Source organism: Cynocephalus volans, chromosome 3, assembly GCF_027409185.1.
Source record: "Cynocephalus volans isolate mCynVol1 chromosome 3, mCynVol1.pri, whole genome shotgun sequence".
NCBI classification, from domain to species: Eukaryota; Metazoa; Chordata; class Mammalia; order Dermoptera; family Cynocephalidae; genus Cynocephalus; species Cynocephalus volans.
Genome location: NC_084462.1, coordinates 75,454,155 through 75,477,958, shown reverse-complemented (window position 1 = coordinate 75,477,958; position 23,804 = coordinate 75,454,155). Strand labels below are relative to the sequence as shown.

General features: G+C 42.0%; 1 protein-coding gene across 1 annotated transcript in view; it reads left to right on the top strand.

Annotated features, from left to right (window-relative positions):
* SNX1 (sorting nexin 1) overlaps window positions 1-19,042 on the top strand; it is a 33,478-nt gene extending 14,436 nt beyond the window's left edge. Inside the window, exons 3-15 of the mRNA XM_063089374.1 lie at window positions 624-751; window positions 1,427-1,493; window positions 5,782-5,825; window positions 7,908-8,049; window positions 8,671-8,749; window positions 10,337-10,412; window positions 12,361-12,474; window positions 12,689-12,782; window positions 13,872-14,077; window positions 16,641-16,784; window positions 17,381-17,461; window positions 17,916-17,987; window positions 18,613-19,042. Of these exons, the coding sequence (XP_062945444.1) occupies window positions 624-751; window positions 1,427-1,493; window positions 5,782-5,825; window positions 7,908-8,049; window positions 8,671-8,749; window positions 10,337-10,412; window positions 12,361-12,474; window positions 12,689-12,782; window positions 13,872-14,077; window positions 16,641-16,784; window positions 17,381-17,461; window positions 17,916-17,987; window positions 18,613-18,663 (1,298 nt within the window). The 3' untranslated portion in view covers window positions 18,664-19,042. The remainder of the gene's footprint in view (window positions 1-623; window positions 752-1,426; window positions 1,494-5,781; window positions 5,826-7,907; window positions 8,050-8,670; window positions 8,750-10,336; window positions 10,413-12,360; window positions 12,475-12,688; window positions 12,783-13,871; window positions 14,078-16,640; window positions 16,785-17,380; window positions 17,462-17,915; window positions 17,988-18,612) is intronic.
* Window positions 19,043-23,804: the final 4,762 nt, after the last annotated feature.

The following is a 23,804-nucleotide window of genomic DNA, read 5'->3' as shown; positions in this document are numbered from 1 at the left end:
CAAGATCTAAACTGTAATTGTGAAAAATTCTTAAACTGTGCTAAAATAACAGTGCTCTCCTCAGGTATAGCAGACTCCCTTTCCCAAGTGTTGCTGTGTTTGTATCTTGGGTCCATTTTCTCTAGCTTATAGTTTTCCTGACTCTTCCCTTGATGTCATTTTTTGCTGTTAGTATGCCTGTCTCTTCTATCATGTTGGTTGGTAAAGCAGATAACCAAACTTATTCTTCTTTCACAAACAATTATAAAAAGAATAGGGTTCATATAAGGTTTAAAGAAATACTTCTGAGAGTAAAATTAATGGACACAGTTATTTTGGCTGTGTAGTCTTTTTGCTTGATCCCTGGTTGTTGCCTAAATTCTAGGTAAAAGAGAGTAGCTAAGTAGTTGTATTTGGAAAGGAGAGGGAGAGGTTGTTCTACTAAGTTTGTGCTAGAACATTACTTCCCTTACCATCCTCCCCTTTTGTGCATGTAAAAATGTCATGACTCTTGTTCTCTTAGTCTGAAAGTCTCCAAGTATTGAGAGTGCTTGTTATTGTTCTTTTAAGTCTCTTAGCCTATAGAAGTTCAGCCTTCAAAGACCCATTATTGACCTTCATTTAAAAATATTAACTGTTTTTAGATGCTACAGTGGAGCTATCCCTGGACAGCACACAAAATAATCGGAATAAGGTGCCGGCCAAAGCACTCATTTCTCTTCCTCCACAAGAAGCCGCAAATTCTTCTAAGTCCCAGCTAAGATATGAGGAGGTGAGAATCTGTGCTATTGGTCTTGATGCTTTTGGATTTTTTAGGACTCTGTGCTGCCAGTCTAAAGTTCAGTTGAGAGGGGCCGGCCCGTGGCTCACTTGGGATAGCGTGGTACTGACAACACCAAGTTAAGGGTTGAGATCCCCTTACCAGTCATCTTTTAGAAAAAAAAAAATAATAATAAAGTTCAATTGAGTATGAAACTTGAGAAAATATTTATGACTCTGACTCTTGTAGGAGACCTTTATGGTTAATGGACAGCCAGAATCCAATAAAGAACTCTTTCTTAGGCAGAATATCTACTGGCCAGAGGATAGCCCAAAGGCTTTCAATAGTCACTAATGATATTTAATGTCCGAAGTTCCCATATTCAGGAGTATAGTCTCTCCTCACTCCTACCTTAGCCTGACAGAGGCAGGTTGTTCAAAATCTAGTAGTTATTTATTGTCATCAAAATAAGCTTTTAAATGATAGATGTAACAAAGACCTGTGAGCTGGCTTCCAACTTAAAATTCTAGGAGTTGTTTCATGGAGATTGTTGGAAATGAACAGAGCTGAACACTGATACATAGAAGGATACATCTTGATTTTATTATATTGATATAAGGTTAATTCAGGGTAAAATTAAAAGCCTTTTTCATATCAACTCTCATGATTTGTCTTTTCTTTAAAAAGCTAGAGGAAGAAGAACAGGAGGACCAATTTGATTTGACAGTCGGTATAACTGATCCTGAAAAGATAGGTGAGTCTTCTTGGGACTCTTTGTGATGGGTGGATGTAGCTATGGAAAGTGTTAGGTAGCTAATTTCAGAAAGACTACCTCCTGAGTTGAACCAGCCAGTATGAAGTACTTCATCAGGATCTTTTCTGTTAAAATGTCCCCTTTGCTGTGCTTCTAAGGCCAGAGACAACAATTACCTTGTAATTTATTTAGGCTTTTCTTGACTTTAAGAAGAAAAATCAGAAACATCAAATACTATTAGAATCCCTTTTTAAAAACAAAAACATTGGCTGGCCAGTTAGCTCAATTCGTTTGAGCATGGTGTTGATTACACTGAGCTCCAGGTTTTGATCCCTGTTACTGGCCAGCTGCAAAAAAAAAAAAAAAAAAAAAGGAAACCCAAACATTGCCTTTACCTTCAAAGTTGACAGAACATTTTACTCTATTTTAAGATTATAAATTCCATTTAAGCACTTTAAAAATACATGTTCAGAAATTTGGGGATACTGAACTTATTTTTCCCTCAAGAAGTCTGAAATTCTTGTTACATACCACTTATCATGTACTCTTGATCTCCTAATGAGGTGAGGAAGTCTGCATCTCTTTTTTGAAGATGAAACACTAAAGGACCCAGGTTAAATGTGGTCAAACTGAAGTTAGATTTTCAAAAAGCATTATACTTAACTTTGGCCAGACTTGGATTTTTAGGATAGCCTTCTTCTGTCCTAAGCTCGTAAGGGTTGTTAGTGAGTGCAGAACAGGCTTTGATTTTCCTTCTAGGTATAGTCTCTTACAGAAGAGGCTATACAGAGCCTGGTACTCCAAGCAGGAGTGGTGTTTATATGGGTAAGAGGACAAATGGTGAAGCAGAAAAACGTAATTCACAGTCCTTTGTCTATTCAGAACTAGGAACAGGAATTTGTAAAGTCTAGTTAGATTTTATACCAAAATAGTTGTCATTAAACTGTTGATTTTTACTTTTCCTGGACTGTTGCCCTGATAGGATGTTTATGAGCATCTTATACAATTTCCTTATCTAACAGTAGTGGAAACTGAAAATCATAAAGGAAGTAGCTTTTCTTTTTTTCTTTTTTTTTTTTTTTTTTGTCTTTTTCGTGACCAGCACTCAGCCAGTGAGCGCACCGGCCATTCCCATATAGGATCCGAACCCGCAGCGGGAGCGTCACTGCGCTCCCAGCGCCGTACTCTCCTGAGTGCGCCGCGGGCTCGGCCCAGAAGTAGCTTTTCTGTTAGGGCACAATGTGGCCCATGGTAGAGCCTGGACCAGAATTTGGGGTTACTGTCTAGGATTCCATCTTTCCTCCCTATTATTTGTGCAGATTGTATAAGCACATTAATTTTAAGCCAGTTATTAGCTGTTTTAAATCCTTGGTGGAATAAAACAAATTTTGAATGGTGCTATTATTTTAATATTTAAAACGTCATGATGTTTGAACCAAGAGAGAAAGATATTAGTTTCCTAGGTCTGCTGTAGCAAAATGCCACAAACTGGGTAGCTTAAAACAACAGAAACACGTTCTCTCCCAGTCTAGAGGCCAGAAGTCTGAAACTGTGGCATTAGCAGCGCCATGCATCCTCTGAAGGCTCTAGGGAAGAACTGTTCCATGCCTCTCTCCTAGTTTCTGGTAGCCTCAGGCATTCCTTGTCTTATAGATGCATCACTCCAATCTCTGCCTTCGTCTTAATGTGACATTCTTCCTAAGTATCTCCATAGAGTCTTCCTTCTATGCATGTCTATGTTCCAAATGTTCCTTTCAAGGACACCAGTAATATTGGAGTAGGGCCCACCCTAATGTCCTCATTTTAACTTGATTACATCTGTAAAGACCCTTTTTCCAAATAAGGTCACATTCTAAGGTACTAGGAGTTAGGACTTTGAACATACGTATTTTGGAAGGGACATAATTCACCCCATAAACAGAAAGTAATTTAAACATCCCATGAATCAGATTTATTTAAACATTAATCACTTTTGGGCCAGCCTGTGGCTCACTTGGGAGAATGTGGTGCTGATAACACCAAGGCCACGGGTTCAGATCCCTATATAGGGATGGCTGGTTAGTTCACTTGGGAAAGCGTGGTGCTGACAACACCAAGTCAAAGGTTAAGATCCTCTTACCGGTCATCTTTAAAAAAAACAAGAAAAAAAAAAAAAAAACAAGAAAAACCATTAATCACTTTTGGTGATAAGCTTTTATCCCCTTGCACTGTAGTCTAGATTCTTAGCTGTGTTGATGCCAAGAAACCAGCTAATTAAAACATTTTCATATTCAAGGCCTGATCTTTACAACAACATGTTCTGTTTGTGGGGGTTCTTTATTCAACATGTCCTTCTCGTTCCCACACACATCTAAATAAATTAGAATCTAAGGCACAGAAAGATAAATACCGCATGATCTCTCTCATATGTAGAATCTTAAAAAAAAAAAAAAAAAAGTGGTTCTCATAGAAGTAGAGAGTGGAATAATGGTTACCAGATGCCGGGAGGGGAGGGAGGGTGGGAGAAGGAGAAGTGGTAGACTAATGGATACAAAACTATGCTGTCTACCCTAAATGACTCATTGTGCAGTATATGCACGTATTGAAACAACACACTGTACCCCACAAACAAATTAGAATCTAACTTCTACTAGGATATTCTTTTTAGAGCCTTCAACTCTCTGAAATTATTTAGGAAATTTAAATAAATTTTAAAACTATTGTAATACTAGCCCATTTCCAGATCTTATGTGCTCTGTACATACATGGAGTATGTTTCTTTTCACATACATACATTGCCTTAATAAAAGCAGCTGACATGCAGGCAAAGTGTCTGAAAATCCTAATTTGCTACTATGTTTTATGTATGTTTGCACTTTGACTTTCCTCAATTATAAGCATTGAATTATGAGATAGACCTTTTGGATGTTTGGCCATGACTATTCTATTGTGAATGAAATTTTGAATACTACTTCTATAAAGTGAACTCAGATTTTTTTTTTTTTTAATCAGTGGTAAAAGTCCTGAGTAGTATTAGGCAGTGTAGTGTAAGTGATTTAGAAGAGCTAAAGGTGGTAATCAGTATCATATAATTTCTGAGGCTTAGCTTATGATTTCTGTTTTATATACACCCTTTTGGTAGGGGTTGGGGAGGTAGAGCAGGTAAGCTCTCTGTTACTGTATAATCTCCAGCTTCTCTGTGTACTTTATAAAAGCGGGCATTTCCAGCCATCTCATTGAAACCAAGTTGCAATATGTGACCCTGCTGATGCATTACTGCCCCTTTTTCCCCTGACCCCTCACCCAGAACCAGTTCAGGAGCTTAAGCAGCTGGTATATGTTGGCCTAGGTTTTCCTGTTTGATGTGGAGAGGAATCAGAGGTGGGAGAGGAAGGAAACAAAACCAACCCAAAACACCATAGTGCAGCACTGGAGCTGTGTCTGTCTGGATTCCAATGTACGTCTTTTCAATGTTTAGGGAGTCAGTGTGGCTTTATCTCCCTCAGTGGTCTAGATCAGGACACTATCACAGAGAAAAACAGTTGCTTGAACCCCAAATTATTTAATAGCCAAAGGCTTTTTCATAAAAATAATTCCTCTAGGAAAGGGAGATTTGTGTGACATCAGGCAGCCAAAGTGCCTTCCTGCCAGGCCCTTTGCTCTGGGTAAACCTCCTAGATCAGAGAAGTTAATGTCCCCCAGCACCAATGGAGGGGGCCATGACGCTATTTCTTTTCTTTTTTTTTTTTTTTTTGTCTTTCGTGACCGGTACTCAGCCAGTGAGTGCACCGGCCATTCCTATATAGGATCTGAACCCGTGGCGGGTATGACGCTATTTCTGAAAGAGCAAACTGAGCCCAGAGCTAGCCTAGGGTAGAACTACTTGTTTCCTTTTACATCAGTTGCTTCCTTCTCCTCCTGCTTTATACAGCAAGAGAATTGTTTGGTTTCAGACAGATGTGTGTAACCAGCCCAAATATTGGCATGGTAACAACTGATGAATTGTCAGTATCCAGTGCTGCTTTGTGGAGGATATAAATGGAGCCTGGCTTTGGAACAGGGAGCTGACTCTCTTGTCTAACTCAAATTGGGGTCCAGCCAGCATCCGTGGGGGCATGATATGTGCCACAGAGACCCTGAAGCAAAGAAGGAACTGGATTCTAGGATCAGTTGAAAAGCTTGGAGATGAAACCACATAGACCCTCTGATACAGGGCTCCTGTTGCTTATGATTCCTGGTAAATGTTAACTGGATTAGCACTGCTTTGGTTTACAGGATAATCCTCTCCTGCTTTCTTATTCTCCCACAGGGGATGGTATGAATGCATATGTAGCCTACAAAGTTACAACACAGGTGAGTCCAAGTGACCCTGCTGATGATCACTTTAAAGGACTTGGGTGCTCATACCAGGAAGGTCATTATTGAGATTATTTCTGGGTGTCTCGTTAGTTTATTTGCCAACATCTTCCTTTGTGTTTGCTCAGGATGGAACAAGTCTACATCCCCTTGGTAATCTCATTTGGGTACTCCAGAGTAAGCCTTTCCAATATTCTTCTTGAGAGCTAACACTTCAGTGTAAAACTTTATGTTTTATTAAGACATGCAGTGTATCTTATGCAGCCCTTTCTCTCTTGGCAAATGTGTGGTTTGGAGCTAGTTTGGCAAATTGCCCCAAACTAAGAGTACAATTGTTCCTCAGTATCTGTAGGGGATTGGTTCCAGGACCTCCCATGGGTACCAAAATCTGCAGATTCTCAAGTCCCTGATATAAAATGGCATAGTATTTGCATATAACCTATGCACATCCTTCCTTATACTTATCTTTAGATTACTTATAATATCTAATACAATGCCTACACATTACTTCATTTGTGTGAATTCAAAGTAGTATCTGGCACATGGCAAATTCAAGTTTTGTTTTTTGGGGACTTTGTGGAATTTTTTTCCTGGATATTTTCAATCCACAGTTGATTGAATCCATGGACGCAGAACTCATGGATACGGAGGGCTGACTATAATTACCTGTTTAAAAGTCCTCAGTTCTTCTGAGGTTTCATATATTGAGCTTCTTCTAATACTTTCCTTACCCTTTTGCCCCTTGGGTCTGGCCATCCTTTTATATAATATTAATGCATACAAAATTTATACAATGTTGTGTGCAAGTTATGAAACACAATAAAATGAAGCCCTGAACCTACCACCAGTCTTAAGATGAGTACCGTTGTTGAATCCACTTGCATGTTTTTCCCTATCATATCCCCTGCCTCATACCTTAGAGGCAACCACTCTCCTGAGTTCTCTCTGATTTACTTTATAAAAAGTCTTTAAAGGGCTGGCCGATTAGTTGAGTTGATTAGAGGGCGGTGTTGTTACACCGAGGTCAAGGGTTCAGATCTCCTTTACCAACCAGCTGCCAAAAAAAAGGCTTTACCTATGTGTCTCTAAATAATATACTGTTTTGCTTTGTTTTTGAGTTTCATAAAAATGGTATGCTGCTGAAAATAGTGCTTTCTTTACTTAGCATTGTTTCTCAGACCCATCCTTGTGGGCATAGCTATAGTTAGTCCATTGTGTGAATACAGCGTAATATATTTATCCACTTTCCTGTTGTCAGCATGTTTCCAGCTTTAGTAGCTGTGAACTGTGAATACTCTTGCGCATGTCTCCAGTGCACACATGGAAGAGTATCTCTAGGGTATATAACCAGGAGTAGTTCTCCTAGGTCATAGGTAATACAAATGTCAAACACAAGGAATGCAAACTCTTTATTAAAGTCTTGTACCAAGTTTCCATTTGTACAAGTTCCCATCAGTTCACTTCCTTGCCAGCTATAAATTTTGCCTATCTGGGGAGAATAAAGTGATCTCTCATTATGAGGTAGGCCTAGCCTTTTTTTTTTTTTTTTTTTTTTAACTCAAAGTCTCCTTTGTATTGTCTTTCTATTACTTGTTGGCTTGCCTCCTACGAGCCGTAGATCCTGCGACATTTTAGAGGTTAAAAGTCTTTAGTTTGGCTGCCTTAATTCTAGCAGCTAATACCCTTTAATAAGTCAGTGCAGGATAAATGGCTTATAGGTGACCATAGAATTCTAGCTTTGAACTAGAATTCAACCTTCGTTTCTTTAGAGCAAGGGTTGTTAACCTAGGAATGAAACTACATTTGAAATTAATTTGTTGCCTCTGGAATCCTATGTATTTTATTTTATGCATTTAAAATCATTATTCTAAGAAGGGCTCCTTAGGCTCTCAGACTGCCAGAGTGGACTGTAGCTCAAAAAAGCTTAAGAATCTCTGCCTTGGAGAAAATTATTTGCCAGGTGGCTAAAGGGCAGGGATCCGGGAAATAGTTTCCTTTGATGTCAGCTGGATGGATTTCAAGATATTCGTTCATTCCCTATTTGGAATGAAATCACCTTGTGTTTTTTCTTTCCCCAAGACGAGCTTACCAATGTTCAGAAGTAAACAGTTTGCAGTCAAAAGAAGATTTAGTGACTTTTTGGGTCTTTATGAGAAGCTTTCAGAGAAGCACTCTCAGAATGGCTTCATTGTTCCTCCTCCACCAGAGAAGAGCCTAATAGGTAAGCCCATGGTCTTTAATTCCACTGTGATTTTTTTCCTTTGCATTCTTTTGGTAATGTACTTACTGCTTAGTATATGAGTGTAGACTCTTGTGGTTAGAAATGAGACATTTCCAGCGTTTTCCTACACGTGAGGTCTAAAGAAATAGCATATTTTGACATGTTCTCTTTCCTTGGGTATAGTAGGTGGCTCTGGTTTTAGCCTCCAGAGTTTTGCTTTCATTTTAGTAGTAGAATCCAGGAGTCTTAAATGTTTGCTATTGCCTCCTGATTGAACTGTACTAAATTGGATTGGTGACTGGCGGAGGAGCCTTCCCATTATCACCAATTTATGTTTGTTAATCTATGCTTAGAGTCCCACGGCTCCCCTTTTTTTATAGAAAATGTATACCCTGCAAGTCCCAGAGTTTATAACCTTCAGCACTTAGAGACTGCTGTAGTTAAAAGAATGATTTTTATGTAAAGAATCTTTTGTTCATGCCCACTCATGACATAGAAATGGCCATAGGTTGTATTTTGTAGTGCTATCCTTGTTGTCTTTCCTCCTGTTGGCTTTTTTACAGATTTATCCTTTTCATGATGATTTATGGTCATTTTGCTTTTTTTTTAATTCCATTCTAGGAATGACAAAAGTGAAAGTTGGGAAGGAAGATTCTTCTTCTGCAGAATTTCTTGAAAAACGAAGGGCTGCTCTAGAAAGGTGAGTGCCATACAACCATTTTCCTGAATAACATGAGAACAAGTGAGAAACTGAAGCTGATACTTAATTATGAGACATTAGCTTAAGTTAGTAGAGATGAAGCTTGAGTGAAGTAAAGATTCATACTTCCATATTATCTCTGAACTTAAGTCTCTTCCCACCTTAGGAATAGACCATCTTTTCTTTCCCCATCCTGAGTGAGCAGACAATCATATTCTTCTTGGACAATCAGATATGAATTAGTTCTTAGGTCTTTCTGACTAGTTATTTTTCTGTCCCTTTTTGGAAATGTGAAGAATGTGAACTTGAATGTGCTTGCAAGCAGAGTCCTATGTAAAAAGCCTTATCTGAGGACATTTTTTTTATTGGCTATGAATATTCATGAGATATAAAGCTGATTGTCACCCCTCGTGCCCATGATGTGAGGGCCAGATTCATACTGGCAGCATACCCATCACGACAAATTGTATTTGTATCCCGTGTCCCCCACCCAATTATCCCCAACCTCTCTTTCTTTCCCCGTTCCCCCCCACTCCACTTTGTAGCCCAAGGAATGTTCTCTCCCTCTGCAAGTCCAGTGCACTACTGTGGTCTTTCTTTCCTTCTTTCTTTCTCTTTTAGCTCCCACATATGAGTGAGTACATGCAGTATGTATCCTTCTGTGCTTTGCTTATTTCATTCAACATAAGTTTCTCCAGGCTCATCTATGTTGTCGCAAATGGGAGTATTTCATTCTTTTTTATGGCAGAGTAGTATTCCATGGTGTATATATACTGCAGTTTCCTTATCCAATCATCCATCAGTGGACATATAGGTTGGTTCCATGTCTTGGCTATTGTAAACAGAGCTGCAATGAACATGGGAGTGCAGGTATCCCTTCAACATGATGATTTTCATTCCTCTGGGTATTCCCAGAAGTGGGATTGCTGGATCGTATGAAAGATCTATCTGTAGTTGTTTGAGAAACCTCCATACTGTTTTCTATAGTGGTTGTACTAACTTACAGTCCCACCAACAGTGTAGGAGTGTTCCCTTCTCTCCACACCCTCGCCAGCATTTGTTATTCACTGTCTTTTTGACTATAGCCAGTCTAGCTGGACTGAGGTGGTATCTCAGTGTAGTTTTAATTCTCATTTCCCTGATGACTAGTGATGTTGAGCATTTTTTCATGTACCTGTTGGCCATTTGTATGTCCTCCTTTGAAAAATGTCTATTCAGCTCCTTGCTCATTTTTTAATTGGGTTATTTGTTTTTTTACTGTATAATTGCTTGAATCCATTGTATATTATGGATATTAATCCCTTGTCGGATGCATAGTTAGCAAAAATTTTCTCCCACTCTGTAGGTTGTCGTTTCACTCTACTGATTGTTTCCTTTGCTGTGCAGAAGCTTTTTAGTTTGATATAGTCCCATTTGTTTATTTTTTCTTTTACTGCTTGTGCTTTCAGGCTCATGTTCATAAAGTCTGTGCCCTATCTGAGGACATTTTAAATAATGAAAGACATGGTGCCCCTGCCAGCACTATATGACACCCAAAACCTTGTGAGGCCAGATCGAATAACCGTATGATAACTGCTTACTTTTTAGGTACCTTCAGAGAATTGTGAATCATCCTACCATGTTACAGGACCCTGATGTCAGGGAATTCTTGGAAAAAGAAGAGGTTAGTATTGTACAAACTGAGTTTCACAATTCATATCTGCCCCTAGTGAAATGAAATTTGTTTATTCAACAAATATTTGAGCACTTAACATGCCTAGTACCAAACTATATCCTGGTTTTGTTTGAGTCTCAAAGAGTGACTAGTATTTTTCAGCCTTAGAAATAAAATAAGGTTCTTCTGCAGTCAAAAGAGATGGTTGTAGAGGTCAAACTGTAACCTAGTTTTGTCTTACTGGGTCTACACAATGATCTATTTGGTAAGTCCTTGGCATGGCTTTCTTAGGTTACTTACTTAGCTCAAATTGAATGCATATTTTGTGCCAGGAGCTGAGGGGCATTGGTTAAAAACCAATTACCACAGACCACAGAACTGCCATGCAGCAAAAGTGTTGATTCAAGTGGACAGTCTCTTTTACAGGCTATGCGTAGGCTATTCACAATTGTGAAAAATTGGAGATGGCCCAATTGCTAACAATTGAAGAATTAACTAAAGTATATCAATACAACAAATACTTTATTCTCATCATAAACAGAAAGTTTACAGAAATGTTTGTATGTTGAAGTATATATTAAAAGAATTATGGGGCCGAGCCTGTGGCGCACTCGGGAGGGTGCTGCGCTGGGAGCGCGGTGATGCTCCCAGCGGCCGCGGGTTCGGATCCTATATAGGAATGGCCGGTACACTCACTGGCTGAGTGCCGGTCACGAAAAAGAAAAAGAAAAAAAAAAAAAAAAAAAAAAGAATTATAAAAAGTGAAACATGAAACAGCATATCAATATAGCATAGAAACATATGTCATTAAGGATCAAAAGAAACACTGGAATAAAAGAAAACTAGGAAGTGAGTGACAGAGTAGGACTATCATTTTGTTTTTATTTTAAAATATTCTTTAATTTGCATATGTTATCTGTTACTGTAAAGAAGAAAATGGTACTAAGTACATGGGAAGTACATGGGTTTTCTGTTTTTTTTTTTTCAAAATGAAATTTTTTAATTAAAAATTCTGTCAAATGTCTTAAATCTTTTAATTCCTCCTCTGGGTATTTCTAAATGCATTCTTCATTTTCACTCAATTCATATCCCTACAGCAGGGTTTGTGTATAGCAGCACTGTGGACACTTTGGGCTTGATAAGTCTTTGTTGTGGGGGCTGTCCTGGGCATTGTAGCATGTTGGAGCAGCATCCCTGGCCTCTACCTACTAGATGCCAGTAGCACCCTCTCCCTAGTTGTAACAACCAAAACCTCCAGGCATTGCCAAATGTCCCCTAGAGGGCAAAATGGCCCCAAGTTCAGAACTACAGCCCTAGAGTCCTGAACACTAAAATCTACTTTTTCAGCAAAGTGTACTATATGCTGTAGGTTCTTCAGCATCCCTTCCATGCTTTAGGAGAGCAGTGGTAAGACTGAGCCAATCAAATTATTTCTAAACATTTGGCATGCTTGACTTAACTAGGTCATCCCTAATAGTAGCCTCAATCTCAATAATAACGCTCTTGTCCTTGGACATTTGTTCACTGAGGGAAATCTGAATGGAATCAGAGCCAAGTTCAAAGTCTCTCAAGACCTTAAATCCAGTGTGCAGAGTATGCTAATCCAAAGGAACTTTTGACTTTTAAGAAAAGTATGCTTGGTATTTAAGTAGTTCATGCCTGGGTGCGCAGACAACCTCAGTGTGAGGTCACCTGGCCACATAACTCTCACAGTCTACTTTCTGTCTGTGCACAATATCAAAAGCTGCAAATTTTGCTGATTCTTTGTAACATAGTTCTTATATTTTTCTCTCTGCACATGTTGTGGATTCATCTAACTGCCTTTGAAAATAACAATATACAGTTCAAATAATTTGTTTGGCAAGTTTTGGGCATGCTGTTTGATGGATACTAATTCTTCTGAATCTAAAATAGGGGCAGCAGATAACTTGCCTTCCCTGCCTTCTTGGTCTTGTAGCTGCCACGAGCCGTGGGTACCCAGACATTGAGTGGTGCTGGTCTCCTCAAGATGTTCAACAAAGCCACAGATGCAGTCAGCAAAATGACCATCAAGATGAATGAATCAGACATTGTGAGTAGCCCTGTGCCTCTCAGGTCTCCTTATCCCCTCAGGCTTATGGGTATGAATCCCTGAGGAGTCCTGACATTTGTGAGATTGGAGACTTTTTTTTTTTTAAAGATAATTCAATCCTTTTTTTAAAAAAAATAAACAACTGCTAAAGAAAGACTGCACTCTGCACCTATACAAGTAACCTCCATTAAAGCTCTGGGCTTATGTGTTTCAGTGGTTTGAGGAGAAGCTCCAGGAGGTGGAGTGTGAGGAGCAGCGCTTACGAAAACTGCATGCTGTTGTAGAAACTCTAGTCAACCATAGGAAAGGTAACAACCTCTGAAATGCACTTGGAACTGGGGGAGATTGATGTCTCCAGTGAGCTGGAGATGGGAGGGCATGCTGTTCCCAAGCCTCTCAGCCATCCAAATTGAAATTCTTAGCCCACCTGGTCCTCAGTGTTCTGATCAAAAAGATATGCCCTGCGTCTCGTGGCAGGTAACATGACTCAGCCACTGTGGGCATTGTACTTTCTACCTGGGAGAGGTGCAGGAAAGCCATCCCAGATACAGTTTGACCTGGAATGTGGGCTTCTGTTGATGTGATTTGAGTTGGTGGCTTTCATCCAAAATGATGTTACACATTCTTTAGCTACATAGTCAAACCAGCAATGTGTAAATGCAGGGAAACCATATATATCTCCAAACCCTTCTTCACCTTTCTTTGGTGAGATCTGCTTAAGGTCTAGTGAAATTTTCCAAGTTTGAATGCTTCCCTTCTCTGCCTTAAACATGCTGAAAATTATACATCTAAACAGTCAAAAGACCAGTAGCATGAGGCTAATGTAAGGGTTGGTAAACTATGACATGGCCCATGGGGCCTATTGTCATGAGCTAAGAAAGGTTTTTACATTTTTAAAGGGATGAGTAGAAGGGGCAAAAAATATGCAGAGGCCATGTGTGGCCTGCAAACCCTAAAATATTTACTATCTGGCCCTTTTACAGAAAGTTTACCCTCCTGTGGAATATACAAGACTGTACAGTGTACACATATATTTACTCTCATGCAGACAGGCATGGCAGTTCATGAGCTTTAACATAAAAACAAGAATCATTTCTTTGGCCTATTTGTGTTAACTGGCCCTTGGTTCTTCAGGAATGTTGGAGCTGCTTCCTCCAGGTAGGCCTAAACTAGTGGAATTTGGAACAGCAGGTGCCTTTCTCTCCTGCTACTGTGACTGGGCTGCATTCCCTTCACTTTCTGAATACAGTTGATGGTAGTGTAGGTGAATGGGTTGCAGAGCCCTCAGTTGTCAGATACACGAGGCAGCATTGCTATAACATGCCATGCAATGCCAGCTGACCTCTCCCTTTCCTTGTGAGATCAGAGGGGCCTCTGCTGTCTTTTCCTCCTTCCAGAGCTAGCGCTGAACACAGCCCAGTTTGCAAAGAGTCTAGCCATGCTCGGGAGCTCCGAAGACAACACAGCATTGTCACGAGCACTCTCCCAGCTGGCTGAGGTGGAAGAAAAAATTGAGCAGCTCCATCAGGAACAGGCCAACAATGACTTCTTCCTCCTTGCTGAGCTCCTGAGTGACTACATTCGCCTCCTGGCCATAGTCCGTGTAAGCTTCTGTTTCCTTTCTACCTTCCACCCTTGATTTAATTTGTCTTTCCTTTGCTGTCCTCCTTCCCAAGAAAGTTTCATTCCATTATAGCTTGTAAATAGGTGTAACTTTTTCTACTCTTGAGAGAGAAGGTGTCCTATAAATCAAACAATCCCCTTAACTGTTAGCTGGTTATGAGAGTCATTTTGAGGCCTATAGCCAGTTTTCTATATGCATTTGGAGAAAAGATCACTCGAATTTCCAAGTAGGCTCCCCCTTATTGTTGAAGCTAGACAATATCCTCTGTGCTCCCTTCTTCAAGCAGTGTGGGACTGTAAGTTAGTACAGCCATTATGGAAAACAGTATGGAGGTTTCTCAAACAACTACAGATAGAGCTACCATGAGATTCAGCAGTCCCACTTCTGGGTATAAACCCAAAGGAATGGAAATCATCATATTGAAGAACTGGTGTCTAAGCCCCCTGGAGCAGTGACTTCCTCAGTCCTCTGGTCTTTGCCTCCTTAATAGTAAGTGACAGCTTTGCCCCAGTAAGAGCTCTTGCTGGCTTGCACTTGTCCCTCCAGTGTGGGCAGTTAGGTAACTACACTGAACCGGCTTGGCATTGCATGGAGGAGTGTGGCCAGGGGGCTGAGAGAGCTTGTCACCAGAGCCCTTCCTGTGCTGTGCTGACCACACTGGTAACGGCATTGCAGCCTGCCCCTCAGATCAAGCACTCCACTTTTTCTCCTTATGACCAGGGCAGTCTCGTTTTTCATGAGCTCTCAGAGCAGTTAAGGAAGCTTGACTGGGCAGTGGTATTAGCTCTCATATGGCCTCCCTGACACACAAGAAAGAACCAAGAGGGAGCCTGGCACCTACCCAATAAGGGCCTGAGAGTCTTCCCCAATTCATCTTGGGATAAGGATGCAGGAACCTCTGAGTTGGAACAGTGCCAGCTCCTACTCCCCATCCCCAACATATCTCCCACCAGGAAGCTTCTGTGTTGTGTCAAGAGCTGAGCTGCTCCCAGGGCCCTCACTTCCCCATCGTAGAGTTGTTTAATATAGCCCGTGAGATTGCTCATTGTCCTCTCCCTTTGCTATTTGGTTTGCTGCTAACTCCAGAGTGATAAGAGGCGTGAAAAATAACCTGCTGTGGAACTCTTAGAACTGGTCAGACTGCTTAGACTGGAGAGCCATTCCAGGGAAGGGCTCTCTCTGGGGGAAGCTTTCTGTGAGGAACATTGTTTGGGATCTCTGGAGAACACAGCTCTAGGATACGACCCCCAGGCAGGGTGCACCTGTACGTACAGGGGTGAGAGAAGCCTACCCTAGAGCTCCAGGGGCTGGAGCTGGAAGTACGCCTTAGAGCACAGGACTGCGAATTGGGTCTTTCCTCTGCCACCCTTCACCTACCCACCTCATGACCATGAGCTGGAGGTGGGACTGAAGAGATGAACAGAGGTTTCTTTTTTGCCCTTCCCTGAACCTGGAGCTGGGCCGCTGTTAGCCCAGTGGGGTAGGCTTGAGTCTTACTTGGATATGAACTCACCCTTTACCCTTGACATTGAGGTGTTAAGAAATTGCAAGGTAAAAGCAGTGACATTGCAGGGGAAAATGAATTTGACAGCATTGCACTCCCTAAGGTTCAAGTTTTGGCAAAGGCCTATGCTAAGGAGGCTTAGAAAACATACAGGGAACTTTTGCAGGGAAGGGGAACAAATGGAACAGGACACAGATCCTCCAGGCTGCCTCTGGAAGCCTACAGAGCCAAGCGGGGCGGGCGATGGTTTAATTAGTCCAACAACTGGCCTTCTCTGGAAATGTTGATTGTGGTCAAGGGACTGGAAACAGGGAAAACCAGCAGGTAGACTTTAGAGAGCTTCTTGGAGGGCTTGATAGCCTAGGTAAGTGTGTGGTTGGAATGAAAGCAATGTGTCCTTATGGTGGTTTTAAGTATTTAAAGATTTGTTAAGCTAACCCTTTATACCATTTGGGTATCAGTTAAAAGTTGCTTCCTCAGACTGGCCTTTTCTGACATATCTCCTGGGCTAATCTTGGTCTGTAGTTTTATGTTATAGTACCCTGCTTGTTTTCCCAGTACTCTGCATACTTGTATCTATTTGTAATAGTTAATGTAATGTTGGCCTTTTTCATTAGATGATAGTTCCATGAAAGTGGGACCGTGTGTCTCATTTCCCATTGTATTCTTACCTTCTGGCACATGGCAGGCACTCAGGGAAAATGCATAAATTCATGAACTGAGTGATCTGAGGGAGGCACTTTGGAAGCCATAGTGTCGGGCACTGGCATCAGGCCACCTACTCTGCTCCCAGCCATCCAGCCTGGGAATAGCATGAAGCAGCATGGCACTGGCCACTGGAGGCTTGGAGAGGAGTCTTACCCAAGCTTGTGCTTCTAGACATTAAATTTCCCAGGTGGGCACTAACATGTGGCTGCACAAGCTGCCCTTGCTCAGTTCTTCCCTGGCACAGCTGCTGGGAGAGCCTCCCCCTGAGGCAGAGCCAGTGGAGCTCCTGAAGAGCTGGTTGTGCTCCTACCCAAACCCTTACCCCTATAGGCTGCCTTTGACCAGCGCATGAAGACATGGCAGCGCTGGCAGGATGCTCAAGCCACACTGCAGAAGAAGCGAGAGGCCGAGGCTCGGCTGCTTTGGGCCAATAAACCTGACAAGCTGCAGCAGGCCAAAGACGAGATCATAGAGGTGAGTCCCCCGAGGCAGCCTAGTCAGGGGTATTCTACTGGCTCCAGAATGAGCCCTAGTCCCACCCCACCCAGATGCTTGCAACCACAGCAGGCAAGAGAGCTGATGAGCCTCAAGGACACTAGCTAATGGGGAAGCCTCTGAGAATGATTCCAGGGCCTGGCTCTCCTCTCTTCCTGTTCTTCTCACACTTGCCAAATCAGAATCTCTGCAGGAAGGGTCCTGGCATGGGTCTTTGAAAAGCTCCTTAGGTGATTTGGATATGCTCCCCCTCATGAGAACTAAATTAAGTTCTTGGGGGCTTCTAGCCCTGCTTGTGAGTACCTAAACCAGAAGCTGTTGGAGTACCAGAGGTTTTTCAAAGACCAGGCTTGGTTTGGGGCACATGGCATCTTCTTTCCAGCCAGGCCCTAAGGTGGCCTTCTGTTGGACTCGGACTCACATGCTGAATCCCTTATGATGTCTAATCTTACCCAGAGGGACAGACAGACATAATAATCAATTGAGGTCTCATATATAGAATTGCTGTCCAAATGTAAAGGTTTAATAATGATACCATAACATTAAGTGATCCTTTCTTTCCTCTTTCTTCCCAGTGGGAGTCTCGGGTGACTCAATATGAAAGGGACTTTGAAAAGATTTCAGCAGTGGTTCGAAAAGAAGTAATACGGTTTGAGGTGAGATAGAAGATCCTACTTCTCACTTAGTGTGCAGTGCATGTTTTAGCAGTATTGTTGGTTTCATCCAAGTCCTATTGGGTAGGGAGACAGAGTTGCCAGTGACTTGGCAGTTCTTGTGATCAGGAGTAGCCTCTGGGTGTGTGAGTGTGTGCATGCACATGCTCGTTCCTTAGGCACAGTGCCTATCTTACACTTGTTACTGGACCAGAGCACTTATACAGAAACAAAGCTTGCAGCTGCCATATACCCTCTGGGCCCCTATCCTTCCCCCCGTCCCAAGAAAAGCCTTGCAAGGCCTTGGAAAATGTTATTTGGTTGGAAATGGTAGTTATTCCAACTGCTGGCTCTACTTTCTGAGGCTGTTTGGCCTTGGTCAGTAATAACCACCATCCCATCAAAAGGGGAAGGGGCAACTATCTGGATGGTCAGTGTAGAATCCTGTCTCCTACAGAAAGAGAAATCCAAGGACTTCAAAAACCATGTGATCAAGTACCTTGAGACACTCCTGTATGCACAGCAGCAGGTATGTAAGCTATACATGACCTTCATTCTCTACTGTCTGCTCCAGAGGCCAGCTGCCTACTTGAGGCTTTGGTGACAAGATGGGCAAGCCCTGCTTCTGAGGGGTTGGGCCCTGCTATAGCTGATAATTAAAAAATGGCTCTAACAGGGTCTTTTTCTAAGTAGGCGGACCCAGCTCTGCTGCCCTAATTCTGCAGTTACTTTTTTAGGACAAACCCCATCACTCCTCTCCCTGTAACTCCTCATCCTTTGAGTGGCCACCCCATGGTAGCATCTAACCCTCTTGAGGCTGAGGCCCCAATTAGTATGTGGAACAATGGTCCCATTGTGAGGAGCTAACTGAGCTGGGCAAAGCTGTGGCATCCACAGGGGTGCTCCTTGTGGGGGGAAGTAAGACTGTCTTCAGAGACTGCCCTTGCACTTGGGCCTCAGGAACTGATGATTTCCCAAGTGTAGAGGGAGGTGATGGCAGTGTGGCCGGCATCTGCATCTGCTTGGCATGCCTTCCTTTGGGTGGTTGAGGCACTTGGGGAGTGTTATGGCATTGTGCTTGCTCCCTTCCCAGGCTGGCTCAGGCTTTGCCACTAGATAGGAGTGCGTGCTTACTGTCCCCCACTTCTTTGTAGCTGGCGAAGTACTGGGAAGCCTTCCTTCCTGAGGCAAAGGCCATCTCCTAATGGACCAAGGACACCAGATCCCACTTGCGTGAAGCTGCCTTTTTATACACTGTCCTCCTCCATTTTGATGGACCCCAGTGATGTATCCTGCCTAGGCTGGACTTAACCCCTTCCCACCCCCATGACCAGGCTGTCCCCAGTTAGTCTAACCATTATTTCATTTAGCTCCCATTTATATTTTCTTATCTAAGAGAATAGTTTCTTGCTTTAAGCAAAAGACCTACAATAGGTGGTGGAATTATGGGATGGGGTGGAGTATTGATATAAATATATAAATACAAATGTATATTTTTCAGGATGAGGTTTAGGAACTGGGAATAACGTTTTCTGTTACTCCTCATGGTGCCATGAAAAGATTATGTAATAAAATATTTTCAAATCAGGTCACATGACTCAGAATGGTTGTGCTTCTTGCTTTAGCTGGGGAACAGTTGGGAAGCAGGTCTGGAATACTTCTAACCAAGAACTGGCTCAGGTATAGTAAGTTTCTCTCTACAGGAGTTCACAAGTTTTTGCTGCTGCTTCCCTATGGAACTGGGTTTCCTTTTCTCTATCTACCTCGGCTACCTGTTCTTAGGGTCTCTTATTACTCTATTTCTTATCCCTGCTTCTTTAGGGAAGGAATTTTAAAGACATCTCTTAAAGCAAGAGGAGTAAAACCTGTTCTCCTGCAAAGGAGGCAGATTTTCTCTTTTATTCCTACCTTCTTCCCCTAAGCTGCCCAGGGCTCTTAGTCTTACCTATTGATGGCAAGTCTGTGTTCTGAAACTCTTTTTTTCCATCTATCAAAACACCTCCTCAGTAGACGTTCATGTTAAGGTGTAACGGATTAATAAAGACTGATGCTTTATCCTCATAGACATGACAGCCAGGCACTCTGTCTCTAGATAGGATAATCCAAGAACTCCTAAACCTTTTAAGGTTCACAGAAGCTTTACTGCCTGTGCCCAGGAGGGAGCATGCCAGCAAGAGCCCCCTCAAGTGTTGTAAGCACAAGCCAAAGGTGTTCAAACAGGTCTCTGCTGGTCTGGCCAAGGGAGGCGTGAGCTTCAGATCAGTCATTGCTGGGCTTCCCTCAGCTATGTCCACAGCAGCTTAGCACTAGTCAGAGCTGATTTTGAAGCTCCTCAGTGAGTCAGAGCTAGCCAACTGCCTACCAGGGGAAGGTTGCCACCCCCAGGCCCATCACTCCCAAAGACGCCACTGCTGCAGGGACTCCAGGACCTGCTCTATTGGTTGTCTTAGGTGGGTGGCTAAGGTTTGGGGAGGGGCAGTCTGATACAAGAGAATGCAGTAAACAGTACTGATTTCTAGTACAAGGACTCCTGGCACCAGGGGAAGTGCCAATGCTACAAGTATTTTTTTCAACAGGTTAATTTTGGGGGAAAAGTCACTCAGTATCTCCCTACCCCCCACTATTCTTATTATTGCCTTTGATTTTATCCTCCCAGTTTTTATTTTTATTTGCTTGCTTTTACATCGTTGTAATAATATACACACAAAATATTTTGTATCCTGCTTTTATCATTCAACATTGTGTATGTTACGAGCATTTTTTCTATATTGTTATATATCTTCACAAACTATTTGTAAGGCTATATAATTTTAAAGCTTCTAAAGAGTGACTGTACCATAATTTGGATTCATCCCTTGTTGTTGGAATCTTGGTTTTTTGTTTTGGTTTTTGTTTTGGGGGTTTTTTTAAATTAAGTTTTAATATAATTTCAAACTTACGGAAAATTTGCAGGAATATCACAAAGAACTCCTATATACCCAAATTTAACAGCTGTTTACATGTTATCCCATTTGCTTTGTGATTTGCTTTATCTATACTTACCTGTATTTTCTGAATCAGCTGAGAATAAGTTGCAGTGTATCCCATCACCCCAAAACCTCTGTATTTCCTTAAGAATAAGGGCGTTCTCTTATAGTTTAACTGCAGTTATCAAAATCAGGAAGTTTAATACTGATATTATACTGTTATCTAACCCATGGCCCATATTTTATTTTTATTTTGTTTTGTTTTGGGCAGCTGGCTGACAGCTGGGATCAAACCCTGGATCTTGGTATTATTAGCACCACATTCTAACCAACTGACCTAACTGACCAGCCCCCATGACCCATATTTAAATCTTAACAGTTGTCCTGATAATGTCCTTTGTAGCGATTCTCTTTTTCTTTGCTCAGGATCATATGTCACATTTAGTTGTAATACGTAATTACATTTCTCTGTCTCTCAGTGCAGAAGAGCTCCTTAGCTTTTCTTTGTCTTTCATTACTGTGACATTATTAAAGAATAAAGGCCACTTATTTCGTAGCATCTTCCTCAGTTTGGATTTGACTGATGGTTCCACATGACTAGATTATGGTCTTGTGTTCTGGGCAGAAACCTCACAGAAGTGATGTGTCCTCGGTGCATCTGAAGTCAGCACATGATGTCGGTTGGTCCCATTAATGTTTATGTTGACCCTAATCACTTGGTTGAGTTGATGTCTGTCAGTTTCTCCATTTTAAATGTACTATTTTCCCCTTTGTAATTAACAAGTAATTTGGGGGAGATACTTTGGAGATCATGTAAATATTTTGTTCCTCATCCACTAGTTACAGTATCAGTCTTGCCTAAATCACTTATTACTATGATGATTGACCAGTGTGATTTTCTTTCTTTCTTTTGTTTTTTTTAAAGATGACCGGTAAGGGGATCTTAACCCTTGACTTGGTGTTGTCAGCACCACGCTCTCCGAGTGAGCTAACCAGCCATCCCTATATAGGATCCAAACCTGTGGCCTTGGTGTTACCAGCACCACACTCTCCTGAGTGAGCCACGGCCGGCCCGACCAGTGTGATTTTCTAACTTCCTAATGCCTTCTGCATTTATTGGTTGGCATTCTACTTCTAAAGAAAAGCCTCCTTTCTCCCCATTTATTTACCCACTTGTTTGTCAATATAGATGCACAGTTTCCTATTTTACTCAAAGTTGCAAGCCATTACTTTTATTTTTATTTTTTTTCTCAAACTCCCAGATTTATAGCAGGCTCCTATGTCTTTTTAACTTGTCTCATCATTTTTTGATCACTTTATTACTCTCTGACATAGTAAGATGTTCCAGATTCATCTCGTATCTTCCCTGCCCTATCCTTGGAATCAGCCATTTCTCCAAGGAGTCTTGATTCCTTTTAATGGAGAATGGTATTTAGAAACCAAGATCTGGGTGCTGAGTGTGCTCATTGCTACTGAAGTGTCATTGCTTCTAGGCTGTCAGCAGACAGAACAAAGAAATATATAAGGATATTCAGAAATATCAAGAGAAGTAGAGATAGATGACATAAACAGATTTTAAAGATCATGAAATCACACATACTTGGAGTGCAGCCCCATAGGTTTATTCTAGTCTGCCTCTTTTTCCATGTTTGCAACTCTGTTCCCCAGAGAGGCTTAATTTTAAAAATTTCTCCTTGGTTTGTTAAGTTCCATCCAGTGATCATCGTGATGTAAGTCTGCTTTTATTATTTCCTTGGGATGGACTCTCCTTTGGTTTCAGAACTTCCTCCTCAGCCTTCTGCATCCTGAGGCTGACAGGGCCAATTGTCTCCAGAGTTTGTGTGTTTCTGTGCAGAGCTTGCAGACATGAAAACCAGGAAGTCCAAGGGCTGACTGGTTAGCTCAGTTGGTTAGAGCATGGTGCTGATAACACCAAGTTTGGTCTGTATACCAGCCAGCCACAAAAAAAAAATTTTTTTTAAATCAAGAAAGCCAGTAGCAGGTTAGGGGTATTGAGCCAGAAGCCTCTACAGGGAATAAGAGGGGCACAAAACAAGAAGGTGTCATTCCACCTGGGGACTCAGGAGGGAGAAATTTGTAGAGAATGTGATGCATGAACTGTGTCTTAAAGGTGAAGAGGTGTTTGCCCCTTCTGCTGGGACCATTCTGCCTCCTTTGTCTGTCTGGCAGTGTGAGGTAGGCACGTCTAGGGAAATGGATTTGGCTTGGTGTAGCTAGAGTCAGGTCAGTGAAGCAGCCCATGGGGAGTAATGAGCAGGAGCTGGATCACACAGTGCCTGATGTGACTCATGAGGCACTTTGAACATTACCCTGTAAGTGTGGAAGGGACTTGAGTGGGAAATAACATGGTCACTTCGTGATTTAGACATATCAGAAGGTGTGAGACTGGAGGCAGGAAGAGCAGCCAGGCTCATCACCATCATCTGGAGAACTGAGTAATAATGGTGCTAGAGCTCAGAAGAGAGGTTCAGGAAGTGGAGATGGAACCACTAGGATCTGGTCACTGACTTGAGGCCTAAGGGAGAGAGAGAGGTAGCTAGCATGCCCACAGGTTTCTGGCTTGGATATTGGGGTAGACAGTGAAGCTGTTCACGACACAGGTAACACAGGAGGCAAATAGGTTTGGAAGAGATGGGAGGGGAAATGGTGGGGACAATGAGTGCTGATGGTGTTTAAGAGGCTCATTTGGTTAGGAAAGGAGGCCAGTGTTTGGAGGTGGAGGAGATACACAGTAAAAGAAGGCTTTGTTTTATTTAAACATGGGGCAGGCTTAAGGATGTTATTAAATTCAGAAAAGAGCAAGGGAATAACCATCAGAGGGCCGAGCCCGTGGCGCACTTGGGAGAGTGCGGCGCTGGGAGCGCGGCGACGCTCCCGCTGAGGGTTCGGATCCTACATAGGAATGGCCGGTGCACTCACTGGCTGAGTGCCGGTCACGAAAAAAAAGACAAAAAAAAAAAAAAAAAAAAAAAAAGCGCACTTGGGGGAATAACCATCAGAGCCATGTCTGGAAGAAAATGCAGTCAAGAGCACAGGAGGGGAAGTCGCTGTGCTCTGAGGGAGCTGCACTGCTGAGACTGCGGGAAAGAAATCTTTAGGTGGAGGGAAGGCAAAAGAGGGAAGGTTTCATGCTTGGTAATTAAAATTTTCTCAGATTGGGATATCTTATTTACCTATTTGAGCCAAGTGGTTTAGACAAAAGGTATGGAGATAAGTCTACACTTCCCCTGCTTGCGCCTTGGGTTATTTCCCCAAGAATTTCTGGGTTCCATAGTCTTGAAGATGAGGACTTAGAGCTGGAGAGATCCCAATATTCAATATAAGTATTCAGTGACAGAATAAAGAGAACTATACTAGTA